This window comes from Perna viridis, chromosome 11 (assembly GCF_037379345.1).
Source record: "Perna viridis isolate PV_CMFRI_1.1 ecotype Kerala chromosome 11, ASM3737934v1, whole genome shotgun sequence".
NCBI lineage: Eukaryota > Metazoa > Mollusca > Bivalvia > Mytilida > Mytilidae > Perna > Perna viridis.
The window spans coordinates 1,780,410-1,794,703 of NC_142455.1; the positions used below are offsets into that span (position 1 = coordinate 1,780,410).

At 32.0% G+C, this 14,294-nt stretch overlaps 1 protein-coding gene across 4 annotated transcripts in view; it reads left to right on the plus strand.

The window, feature by feature from the left end:
* The window catches only part of LOC148602276 (voltage-gated inwardly rectifying potassium channel KCNH6-like), a 127,905-nt gene that overhangs the window by 73,544 nt on the left and 40,067 nt on the right, over positions 1–14,294 (plus strand). For 2 of the 4 annotated variants that reach the window (XM_088553904.1, XM_088553900.1), the window contains exons 5-7: positions 2,564–2,584; positions 3,069–3,113; positions 8,325–8,542. In XM_088553904.1, coding sequence (XP_088410030.1) covers positions 2,564–2,584; positions 3,069–3,113; positions 8,325–8,542 — 284 coding nt within the window. The remainder of the gene's footprint in view (positions 1–2,563; positions 2,585–3,068; positions 3,114–8,324; positions 8,543–14,294) is intronic. The other 2 variants (XM_088553901.1, XM_088553903.1) reach the window with 2 other exon arrangements.

The window sequence follows — 14,294 nt, forward strand, 5'->3', positions numbered from 1 at the left end:
TAATTTTTTTTTTGTAGAATTTTTGTAATCATGACGAGAAGCTCCATTTTGTTTTCAGTTGTTTTTGATTTTTCATTACATGGTTACGGGACTTTGTCCCTTTCTAAGCCTATGATTCAAAATGCACAAGGCTTTTAACCACTGGACAGGGATAAATTTCTGCATGAAATTATTCTGGCCATTTTACATTTTCTTAGTTTTCGAAAGATTTCATGAGAAAAACTGATTCTCCTTCAGCCTATTCTTGGTTTCAATTACTACTCCACTCCAAAGCTAGCAAGTTAAAAATTCTAATTTTACCATCTCAAGTAGGGAAATAATTTAAAGCACTTATTACTGAAGGTAATTTTTACGAAATTTCAGGGATTGGAGTATTGTACTGATCATTAGCAGTGCCATGAACTTTAGACTTTTTACATCAAGATTTAGAATGATGTCATGTGGTCCTTTTGGTATTTTTATGAAATAAGTTATTTGTCCTAATAAATATTTGGTTGAAATTTGATTTGTGGTTGTACATGTATCTTGGTATATGGCATTATTTTTGTTGTTGTTGTTTAAAGGAGGTAGACCTAGGATAAGGGACATTACTCTTGAAATCAGTAATGTGTTTGTATCATATTCAATTTCACAAAAGCTTATCAAGCTTTCATTTGAAGCAGAATGAAATCAGTCCAAGTTACTTTGATGCTCACATGAGATTGATGTAAAATGCTGAATACAAACATTCCAATGATTTGTAAGAGTTGTGCCCTTTATGTCTACATCCTTAAGCTGTCTTGAAAGCTGAACTAGACCAAAACTTTTCAGTTGTAAAATTTTAGACCTATTATGTTTTTAAGAATGTTCATTGCTCTGTTTAACAAGGATATAAAAGGGTTGTGAAATATTTTACGATCTTTCACGCTAGAACAAAATAAGAAGAAAAAAATAGATGAGTCAGCATGCTTGTTTCTAAGATAAAAGCCTTTGAAAGGATTTCACTAGATTTTGCATAGGTTTTGTCTTAGTAGGTTTTATCTATTAAAACCACTGAAGAAATAACAAGGATTTCATTTAAACTTTCCAAATAACATATTACGGTGTGTTTAATGAAATTATGAAAAGAAAAGTGGTGGTCACTGTGCAAAAAATATAAATGCTATGAAATAGATAAACCAGAGGAGTCGAAAAATTAGACAAAAATGGCTGAACATGAGCAGGGAATATCCTGAATGAGATACTGTATTTTACTTCATTTTCATTTTTGTATGGTTGTATTTTAACTTGACTAATATGAACAATTTCCTTATGAAACCTACCATCGACATATCACCACTATTAATACTTAGAAATGAAAGCAATTCCACAATATTTCAATATAGCAGGTTTTATTCATATATGTTTGGTTGACAATATAGACTAATTTGTTTGTCTGTGGCGACATTTTGAATTATTTTCTTCGATGATTGAGTGTAAAATTGTATCCTGACATTCGCCCAAAAGCCCAGACTGTGTCTACCATTTTATATTGAAAGGTTACATTTGTATGAAGTATAAATTTACATTACTGGCCATTTTCCTTTTGTAAGTTAAGCAATATCGGCAATAACTTGTCTGTCCTTGTAACTTAAATGCTTCCTGTCTTAATAGTGTAAAATCTGATCTGAATTTTAAGTAGAAGTAAAAGCAAGGATACTATGATTAGATCTAAGAAAAAGATGTTCATGATCCAAGAAAACTGACAAAACACCAACAGAATAAACTCTAAAAGAAAAATAAGCATTCTAGAATCCACAAAAATTGGGAGTAAGGGAGCAGGTGCTTAGTGCTAAATTAAGCTTGAAAAGACCTTAATGTGTACATGATCTGTTTATAAGTAAGCATAGTTTATGTCCCTGCCTCGAACTGACTGGGAAAGAACTGGGACATTTTTGGGCCATCACTTTTTTTACAAAATTTTAATAATTTATCTACATTTTGTGTTTTTTGCCTAAAAAAATTGATTTGTTATGAAGTAAAATAAAATTAGTTTGATGTTTACAACACTTGTTCCGTAGAAAAATCAAAGTCTCATTGAGGTTCAGATATTTAAGGGTTTGTTGCAATCATTTTTGTAGTGTGCACTAATAGATAATTGATAAATTTGACAAGACTTGATAATACATCTACCCAAAACAATACAATCATTTTTCTTTCAGTAAAATTAGATTGTATACATTCAATGATTTATTTGTAACATATAAATTGCATGAAATGTTCTTTTAATTATAACTAATGGTTTCCTATACTTACATGAAAATATATAGTCAAATCAGTGCCATGCAGAAATTGAGAAACAGTGTGTGGTTAGAACACAATAGAACTGCTTGTACACTAAATAGGGGGGTGTGAACTTGTTGTATCATTTATGTTTACTTCATTTTAAATCATGCTAAAGAATGGTAAAATAAGATGTATTTCTTTGCCCATTCCAACAAATAATCTGTTTTTCTCTGTGAGCTGTTTGTTTTTTTCTTAGTTGATGAACAGTTGTTGAGATTACTGTTCAAAGGGAGATAACTCTAATTTGTCTTTGTTTCAGAGTCTTCAGACTTTGAATCAGGTAAAATTAACATAGAAAGATTAACAAAGCTTTAGAAAATATATATTGTACAGTAGTTTTAATCAATTTAGAAAAAAAAGTTATACAACATTGAAAGTTACTATGGATACAGGTAAATAGCCTATTTTTCTTGATGGTAAATTATTATTAATATGAAAATTATTAATTTATCATTTTTTTTTTAATTGTCAATTGATATTGTCCAGTTATATTACTGGTCTTAATTACAACCATACTATCTGAAGACTAAGATATGTAAGGCAGAAATTTACATGTGTTCAAGCAAATTTTTTAAATTGAATTAAATGAGATGGCATTTGATTTCAGTGAGTTAATATAGACCTCCTCTTCTTGAATGTGTAATTTTTAGCCATGAATTGACTTTGTAAAAAACACCATTTCAATTTGAAGCTTTAAAGTACATCCTGTACTTTTTCCTAACTATCAATACTTACAAAGTTTATTAAAAAACTTGATTTTACAGATGTGTCTTACGGGTATCGCCCTCGAGCTCAAACTTTTGAATCATGTGAGTTGGAAATCTGCACACAACCAAACTTTCCTTGCCTATAACAAGATCAGATATATTAATAAACTTGTGCACCTCCATTTAAATGTATAACATGTCCTACATACGTCCTTCCAGTAGATTTTAGTGAAAAGTACCATTGTGTTATCATAGGGTACAAGTTTTGGTGGTTTAGTAAAATTGTAAAATATCCCCACCCCCCCCCCCCCCCCAAAAAAAAAAAAAAAAAAAAAAAACTGAAAAGTTGATATTGAGAATATACCTTTGTTTGCAGGTTCAGCACAGTTCCATTGCTTTCATATTGTAACCAATGGTTTAAATGGAGAACAAATATTGCAATACTTATCAGGATAAAAATGTCTCAAAACTTTTTTACGAAACTTAACATTTTGCCAAACCACCAAAATAAAGACGAATGAAATCATGTCTGTTCATTGTGTGTGTTTGCTCTTCAAGTTTTTGAAAAACATGAAACAATGGTACTAAGTTTAAAGCTTATTTTTAGCCCCTTCTGATATATTGTAGGTACCATAATTTTGTGTAAATTACAATTTAATTAGAATTCTACCCATCAATTATTCCATTCAGTCACTGCTTGTATGATAAAACTACACAGCATTTTACTTCCTGTTGTTCTATAAGGAAGATTTTCAATGTCTTTCCATTTGAAATTCATTATTGATATGTTTGTTCAGAATAAAGAGGTAAAACAGAGTACAAAAGCATATTATCAATGATAAAAACCATTTAGACACAATTTCATTTTACTGAATCTATTTCTGTTTACAACAAATTTGGCAATTAGACAAGGCAAAGTGAATGATAAAGGAATTATTGTAATTTTTATTTATTTAAGAAGAAATAAATGCCAAAAATTTTTTTTATTTTACTTCTTTATCGTCAGAGCAGGTAAGTACAGGTTAATCTAAGAGTCATGTAGAGGAAGTTTATTCAATTTTTCATGATAGAGAAAATTATTGTCAAAAAAGTTTGGTCCCCATAGGATGGATTAAAAAAAAATTGGGGTGTAGCTTCATGTATGTAAACATATTAATTTTCCCGGCAGCTGATTTCTGTGGTTTCTGAAAAGTCAACATGTTAGCGGGTATTAATTTTCACAGTTTTCAAGGTTGAAGAAAAGAAAGTTTTCAATAGATTCTCGGCAGTGTGTGATTCCTCTTTTGATCAGTTATTTTACTGTTAATAATTTCAATAAATTAATGACAGCCGTTAATACAAAATTAACAAATTGACAAGTCCACATATATAGTTTTCCTATGGACATTTTAAACTGACAGTGTATATATACTTATCTAAAACTAAAAAGAACTCACTTATATAATTGCCGAAGCCGTAGCTAATTGTAGGGATAACTTTTGACATTTTAATTGCATGTTTACAGATAAAATTTTTTATTGACAGCCCTTGGCGTGTGTATTTAACGGTAACCTTTTATCGGTGATTACATGTAGTGTGTGTTTGACACTTACATTTTTTTCTTTTTTTGTGAATAGAATGTTTTCACGGTATTTATTTCTATTCTTTAATTTAACAGGTGCTCTATGGCCATTGATACAAATCATTGTGTAAACAAAATCATGAATCCATGTGCTTTTACCATATACGTTTTTAAAATAGACTTATTATAAATGCATACTTGATTGCATTGAATGATATGACCCTTACACAAAATGATGTTTTTATTCAAAATTGTGGGAACCATGATTATAACAGTCAAAGGACATGGTAATGTAAATATATTTTTGCTGGTACTATTTTTAGCGATCTTCAGGCAACTGCGAAAATTAGCACACCACAAAAATTAATATGTTTACAATAGATAAGGCAGACTATGCTTGATATTTTGGTCACTCTCATTAAGAAATTCCTGTACAAGCTGAGGTATGCCTAGCACATCAACATGTTATGACAATACCATGAGCAAAATTGTATGAACCTAGTCTCTTTACAATAGTATCACAAGGTGTCATTCACTATAAGGACTGGGATTGATTTTTGATGTTGTGACTTAATAAAACCAGTTTTAGGGAATAAGAGCCAAAAGGGAGCCACTTCAATTCTGGTCAAATTCTTTTCCTATGTCATAAGTTGAATCACAATCCAAATTCAGAAATGTATCAAGCGTGAATGTTGTGTGAAATATTTAATTTCTGCATAATTTTTAGATGGAGCCATACTTAAGTAAATCTTGTCTTAAGTAATATATAAAAAATCCATTTGTTGGCTGAATTTAGACTCCAACTAATTGTCAGGATGCTGAAGTCTGGAAAGGAAGTTATGGGAGAAAAGTTGTAGACAAATGTCCATAGCACTGTAACCTGTGAAGTATACATATCAATCCACAAGAAATCACAATTCAGTACAAATCCCTATGAATTAACTCTGGTCAAAATACTGCAAAAACATGGAGTACAGTCCCAATCTTTGGAGCAATGTTTGAAAATGATAGGGTGACTTCACTTTGCTTTTGTTGTGGTCTGAGGATGAGGTGGGTGACACAAAAGTGACCATTTCTCCAAATCGCCCAGTAGCACAAGCCTTGTTAAACCACATAATTTCAGATTTTGACATACCGGGAAAGACTTAGTGAAACACATATACACTGTAACCTGTCTAAACCATACCCTGGATAAACCAATCTAAACCTATCTATACCAAACCCTAGATAAATCAGTCTAAACCTGTCTATACCAATCACTGGATAAACCAACTTAAACCTGTCTAAACCAAACCCTAGATAAACCAACCTAAACTTGTCTATTCCAAAGTCTTGATAAACCAACCGAATACTGTCTATATCAAACCCTAGATAAACCAACATAAAACTGTCTAAACCAAACCCTTGATAAACCAACCTAAACCTGTCTAAACCAAACCCTAGATAAACCAACCTAAACCTGTCTATACCAAATCCTAGATAAACCAACCTAAACCTCTCTATACCAAACCCTAGATAAACCAATCTAAACCTGTCTATACCAAACCCTAGATAAACCAACCTAAATTTGTCTCCACCAAACCTTACATAAACCAATCTAAACCTTCCTATAACAAACCCTAGATAAACTAATCTGAAGCTGTTTATACCAAACCCTAGGTAAACCAACCTAAACCTGTTTAAACCAAATCCTAGATAAACCAATCCAAACCAGTCTATACCAAGCCCTAGATAAACCAACCTAAACTTGTCTGCACCAAACCTTATATAAAGCAATCTAAACCTTCCTATAACAAACCCTAGATAAACCAATCCAAACCTGTCTATACCAAACCCTAGATAAACCAACCTAACCTGTCTATAACAAACCCTAGATAAACGAATCTAAACCTGTCTAAATCAAACCCTAGATAAACCAATATAAACCTGTCTATACCAAACCCTAGATAAACCCAGTCTAAAACTGTCTATACCAAACCTAGATAAACCAAATTAAACCTGTCTAAACCAAACCCTTGATTAACCAATCTAAACCTGTCTATACAAAACACTATATAAACCAATAGAAACCTGTGTATAAAACAAACATCCTCTGAAGTCCCATCATTTCAATTTCACTATATAAACCTGTGTAAACTAAACATTTGATTTAAGTGAACAAAGGATGATTGGTTTAGACAGGTTTCTGTGTGCTAGTAAATATGATAGCTGAATAAAATGTGTTGCACTCATAAGGTACCATGTGATACTTGTCCTTGCTCAAGAAAATCTCATCATAACAATAAAAATCCTAATAAATATCAAAATATATATTCTTTTGTAATATATTGGAAACAATTTTTGGATATTGCTAAGATTTTTCAATAGGACTAAAAAATCTTGCAGTTATAAACAGACAAGGTTTTCTTCTATTTTAAAACATACTTCAGTTTTTCCATACATGGTTTTTACTGTACAACTCTTGTTTCTAAAATAAATTTAACATTTCCAATTGCAGATTTTTTTTTTATATAAGTAAAATAATATCTGTAAAAACCAAACACTTTTGACAGTCCCTTTATAGCAATTTTAATATATTTTTAACCTTGGTAAACTGAACTCCTGTATTTTCCAAACCAGTTTTTATGTTAGTAAGGGTTTCTTTGTATTAAGAATATGTAAATTAGAAGAGCAAACACATTAAATTCTTGAATGCTACATGTAATTGTCCTAACATTTAAACTTGCATCTCATTATTGACATTCCATTAAAAAGACGCGGCTTTAACATGTATCATGTATGTTACATTGCTCCCTAGTAGTAAATTCTGTTTGTCCTCAAATGTTGTGCTATCAGTACACCTGTCTCTGCAGTTTTATATTTTTATACCCCTGCTCTGATGCAGGAGTTTATAGAAATCAAATTGTTTGTCTGTCTGTCTGCCTGTTTGTACATATTCACCTTTTTCATTTCTAACTACTTATCACAGGTAATAGATATCATGCCTCTGCTCATTAAAATTAGGGCAAATACCTTGTCCATTCATCAGTCTGTCTGTCTGTCCTTCTATTTTCTTTAGGTAATGCACAGTGGAAATTTTTGCAACAAATTTCTCAGCTTCTACTAGAGGAAATGCTTAGATATTTGGCATATTGCTTTTGCATGATGACTTTTACAATGTCTTCCATTTCCAGTTTTTCCAGAAGTGACTGAGTGGTGTTTATTCATAGCCTTACATAGTGGCAACATCATGTTTGATAGAAGCTGTACATAGGAGTGCCACTGAGTAGGAAATACTTTTACACTTGCGAGACATCAACTTCCTATTAGATTGCTTTGTTTTTATATCTGGGATGGGGAGCAGGGCATTCCTTGGTCAGCTTTTCTCACATTATTACTTATTAAAGTTTAATTGGTATCAGGGTATTTTGGTACACAGGATTTGGGGTATTTAAACTGTTAGTATTTTGTTTTGTTTTGAAAAGTATCAGCTATATGTCAGACCAAATTTGTTTGTTTCAAAACCCTGAAAAATCACTCACTTGTTTTATATCGTCAATTAATGTTGTTATAGACCAATGAAATATCATTCAGTCATTAATCATGCATTTCATTGGTCAGCTAATTAATCAATCAATTTGTTCATTTATTGAACTTACAAGCTGGCAACTCAGTACAGTAACCAATAAATATATTTTAGTGTTAAAATCCTTTCAATCAATCAATTACTATACCAACAAATCAATCATTCAATCAATTTTTCTTTTTTTTAGGGATAGGCAACCATATCAAGACTAGTACTATCAATCAAGCCTCGAGTGACTCAGAACTCATTAAAAATCGTGCCAAACATGTCAATGAGTGTTTGTCAAACGCCGCTTCGGACATCAATAAAGTTCCCGATCCAGATGGAAGTATCCCGAGTGCCAAAGGAATTTTCTTGCCAAATGTTCAAAATATGAAACACAACGTGTCAGAAAAAGTTGCTCAGGTAAGCAAATATTCCCCAATTGAAGTTTGGTGTCCAGATATCTGTTTCATTGTAGGATTGCAATTGTAACTACTCCAACATTTATGCTACATTTGAAATAACCTAGTTTTCAGAATGAAGAAATTTTTCTTATGTTATTTGCCAGAAGTACAGAAATTGGTTTTCCTGAAGTGGTGCTCAAATCTCTTTTCTGTCTGCTTTTCAATCGTCCATTTAACTTACTAATCAGGTGAAGGAATGTTATCGCCTGAACATTATTGTTGTATGTGCTATAGAACTTCAGTAGCAATTGTGTAAATTTATGGCTCTGTAATCCACTACTTTATCTTTTTTTTTATTAAATTGTTTATTAGTTTGGGTTTTGTTTTGTCTCTTAGTCGTGATTTGTGGTTTGAGTGTTTTTTGGTTTTTTTGGTTTTTTTTTTTGTTTTTGTTTATTTTTTAGCTATTTCTTAATTTTACTCAGCTGTAGTTAGTTTAAGTATAATTTTAAATTTTTTTTATAAAAATGCCTCTAAATAAATTTTGTTGTATTCAATTTTTCCAATGTGGTCTCAGGGGACAATATCAGAAAAAAAAAATTGTTGTGACCAGGCATCATATGTTTAGAAAAAATGCATGATCTGAATATTATCTATTACAAAATGCTAAATGAGAATATTGAGTTATCTCCCTTTTGCTATAATTTTCTGAGACAACTGTAAATTTTACCATTTGTAAAAAAAATGTTTATCATACCCTGAAAATCAGGATTTGAGAGAGTAAAGGTTTTTGCTAGGTCTACTTGTGTGTAAGTGTGTAGGGTTGTTGATCAATAAGCTAACTGGCATTGCTAGTTTTGATTTGTCAACTTTGACCTAACTTTTTTTAACTGTATGATATGCTATATATATAATTATCGCCCTAGGCAACCGAAACTTGTCAATTATCGCCCTAGGCAACCGAAACTTGTCAATTATCGCCCTAGGCAACAGAAACTTGTTAATTATTGCCCTAGGCAACCGAAACTTGTCAACAATAAAAGTCTGCAAATTCAGAAGGTGTTGTTGTCCATTTGACTGGTTCATTTTTAAAGATTATTGAGACAACAATAGCATATACACATGTATCTTCCTTCTATAGAAGAAGGCATTGGTTCACTTAGTCCGTTTAATTATAAATTTTGTTAATTTTCTGAGAAATGATTGTGCTTGGTTTATAAATGGAGCAAAAATGTGTTAAATCTTTCATATTAGGGAAAATCACGGAATTTCATGAAATTTTCCTTACAGAAGATACTGGCTTCATGCTTTGACAACTTAAATACCAGTAGCCTACTCTGAAAGCCTATTGTGTCAAAACAACTTTTGGCAGGATGTTTTGTTTTGGTAAAGCAATATGACCATATGTCCTGATACAAAAAACTACCTACAATTCAGCTAACCTCCTTAACTCATTATTGAAGGTTGCATAAAAACAATACTTTTTGAGGCTTAACTTTGACATGTAATTGACGTAAATCATTTTTGCCTTGCTTTGTTAATCTTATGCTTTATAACGCAAAAACATGCTACGAAGACTTTTCAGTGGTTATGCTGAAAATTTTACTTGATATTTAAATGGGCTGAAAACTGGTATAAACAAACATATTCCTTTGGGTAAAAACCTGGAACCTTCCATCTCTTCTTTTGAAACAAAACTCACCTTTCTTAAAAAAAAAAAAAAAAAACATCACTGCATGCATTCATATCTTTAATGCAAAAATATAACTTTTACTAATTATTTTTGTATCTCAGAGTAATTTATCAACAATAGCAGTCAGATAAGCAAACATTCTGTTTTGGATGGGATTAGATAAGAAAGGATAGTTTGTTTTTTGTAAGAAATAATAAAACAATTGTCTTCCAGAATGCATCAAAATTAAACACACCAAAATAACCTTACGTAAAAATATCCCAATTTACGGTATACAATAATAGCTTATTAAATGTGTAAGTAATGTGACATTAGTTGTTTCTCACTGCATAGTTTAAATTGAATCAGTATGTTTTTTTTTTTTAAATTTAAAAGTCACTTTCAAAATGTTAACTCAATTTTTCTAATGATTTTAGTTGAAAAGAAAGGTAAGAAAATCACTTTAGTTACAACATCAAGTTCACTTTAGACTTAGATGCAAATAAATGGATGTTTGTCAACTACAGAATTGCAAATTACTTGCAAATTACCTCCCTTCTGTGAGTTATTTCCCTTTGCAGGTTGCTTCATAAGTTAATTCACATGATTAAAGGTAACATCTCTAATTTAAGCCTTTTGACTGCTACGGTTAATTGAATAGAATGGACATGAAAACAAGAGATTTTTATTTGAGGTAAAAAAAAGAATGTAATATCCTTGTGTTGAATACTTGGTGTAGGGGAGATAACTCTTGGAAATTGGGAAGAACTAGGGAATGCCCCCTTTGCTTCTCCCAATTTTATCCCACCCTTTCTTATGAACTAAAAATCATGGTTATGGAAGTATTAGACAATTATTACAATGGTGAAGAGTTTTGATGAAACAATTCTTCACAATCAGTATGTTTTCTGGAGACGAGTGTATGTTAACATATCTATCTGTTCTGAAATGCAATACTAGTATTATACTCCCAGTTAATGAGTGGGTGATACATTAGGATTACATTGTTCCTAAGTCATTAAGCCTGTACGAAATATGCCACTAACATCTTGGCTTACAATAGTTTGGTGTGAATCTTTATTTATATAAATTGGGCATATGTTGTAAGTGATGTTGCTGTCCATGTCAACTTCCTGTTTTGCAAGACTTTGCCATTTTTACTATATGGAATGATAGAGGAAATTCCCTACTAACAAATCTTGGATAGATTGGTTTCACATTTGGTGTGTAGGCATACCTTGTCACCAATTTTGGGTGCTGTTCAGTATCAACTTCTTAAAGTATGGGTATACGTAACATGACAATGTGTGTAACTTCATGTTTAATGTTGTGTATTCAAGGTGTTTGAAATCTCAATTCATAGACAATTTGTCAAGACTTTGTTGTTAGTTTTACGTACAGTAAAACCTGCCTTAACTAAACCCTTTTGTTCAGTTATAGAAAGGTGTTTGGTTAAAAATTGTTCAAAATACATTGAAAATGACATAGATAAACTTCAAAGGATTTTACTGTATGGAGTGGACACTTTTCTTGGTTTTTTTTCAGGTTCTGTTTCAGACAGGACTTACTTAACAGGGTTCAATTTAGACAGGTTTCATTGTATTATGGGGTTGTGTTGTTAGATACTTTCAATTCAAGTCATTTCATTCCATGACTTTTTTTCAGCCTATTTGGACTCTTTGAAGTATGGTAGTCAGATTTGATTGAAACTTGTCTTAACCAAAGCCCTTTTGTTCAGTTTTAACTGGTGTTTGGTTTATCAAATTTCAAAATTGATATAAGGGGACTTTAAAAAGTTTCTGGTTTAGACAGGTTTTTTTAATTTGTTTTGTTTAGTTTAGACAGGTTTTCAGATTTGTTCTACTTTTGGTTTAGACAGGTTTTCAGATTTGTTCTACTTTTTATTTAGACAGGTTTCACTGTACCGACTTTGCGACATCCCGTTCTCATGTAAGCAGTCTCCCCTATTGAATGGAGAATCATAGATTTATACTTAAAACTTTGAAATTGTTAGTTACTGCTTCGCCCCCAAGCATGCCACATACAGGTGATAGAGGTAACAACTGGTTGGCTATGACACAAACAATGGATCAGAACATGCCTATCTGCAGGTTTTTACGTTTGTCTGAGGACATGAAAAATGGGAATCATCATGTCACTAACCTTAAACTGGGTTTGCTTGATTGATCAAAGTTTCTGGGTGTCATTTCACAAAGCTTATCTATGACTTATGTGCATTTAAGTCACATAGGTTTGTTAAGGATATATGTGTAGGTAAGATATACAAGTGCTCTATGATACAATGCCTGGTCTTGCACTGCATGAATTATCTGTCATTTGGAACAAAGCTGTAATCAGGCAATCTATAAGTCAATCGTTTTCATGTATACAAAATAAAGAATTATATGGGTTTTTAACAGAATAAAAGTTGAAAGGCATGTTCCAATTGTTGTTTTTCATGTATGCAAAATAAAGCATTTTATCAGTTTATAACAGGATAAAAGACATGTTCCCTGATCCAATTGTTGAAGGCATGTTCCCTGATCCAATTGTTGAAGACATGTTCCCTGATCCAATTGTTGAAGGCATGTTCCCTGATTCATTTGTTGAAGTCATGTTACCTGATCAAGTTGTTGAAGACATGTTCCCTGATTCATTTGTTGAAGGCATGTTCCCTGATTCATTTGTTGAAGTCATGTTCCCTGATCCAATTGTTGAAGGCATGTTCCCTGATCCATTTGTTGAAGACATGTTCCCTGATCCAATTGTTGAAAGGCATGTTCCCTGATCCAGTTGTTGTTTAGTATTTTACGTTTTTGATTAAGGTATTTTAGTTTTGTTTTTATCTTCATTTTATATTATAATTTATAACCAATGCTATTTGTTGTTATCTTTTTCGTAAATTTTAAATTTCTATACATTTTTACTTTGGGCTTTTTTTGGTTTGGGTCATAGGAATCACCCTGTCTGTCTGTCCCTCCAGACGTCTTGTATTAGGTAAATATGCATGGAGGAAGATAATTTCTGTCAGAGGACTCCTAAGGGAAATAATCCAGGTTAAGGATTGAACATTTACCTCCATTTGAAGCTGGGTTATTCTCTTTGTAAACTTGCTCACAGTAGTTTTTCATGTTGTTTGTTCAGTTGTGTTTTATTTCTGGTTTTTCGTAACTGCCCCAAATTTTACCTGGACCAAAGGTTATGGCATTATTTTGCATTTTGAGGAAGGATGTTTTTGTTCAATGTCTGTCAACAATACTTCATTCATTGTGCCACATACCAAACATACATATCATGTACATATGAGTTGTGATATGAAAACTTCATACCCAGGTGCTGAAGGGATGTTGCCACAGAAGAAAGTTGAAGATACAAAATGGAGAGTCATCCTGTTTGTTGTATAGTGTATGTACCCAATACAAAAACACCTATCATATATATTACAAATTTGGATATGCTGTACATGTTTTGCAAAGATGAATCTGTCATCAGCAGCATTAAAACCATAAAACTTCTGATGTGATGATTTCAATCTTGTATCAACATAACCCTGCTCTAGAAGCCTATTTGTTAGAGTTCTAGCGTGATACAAAAAGTCTGCATAATTTCAGCAAGCTCTGGCATAACATATGAGTTGTGATATGAAAACTCTCAATACGCAGGTGCTGAAGGGATGTTGCCATAGAGGAAAGGGAAATTAAAGATACAGGGTGAAAAGTTTTAATAAAAATCACTTTTGTGGATTCTGAGTGGTGGCCATTTTTTGTTATGAAAAAAGGGACTTTCACTATTGTCATGTTTGAGTTTGGTCTTTCACTTTGTCATGTTTGAGTTGGGACTATTGCAATCTTGAACAGTATAAAATGTTATACTTGTAATTAAGATTTATATTAACATTATTTCCATTAGAAAAAAAAAAGATTTTTGTTAATGCACAATATGCACAACATTTCTGTACAGTGACTGTTGTCCTGTAGTAGGTAATTTACTGGCCCACCTCTATTTTGATAAGCCTTGGGGCTCAGACTACTGCTGAACTGTAAGGACTGTTTTTAGCAGAACTTCGCTTTTTCAAGTCCGGATTTTACCGTTACTATAC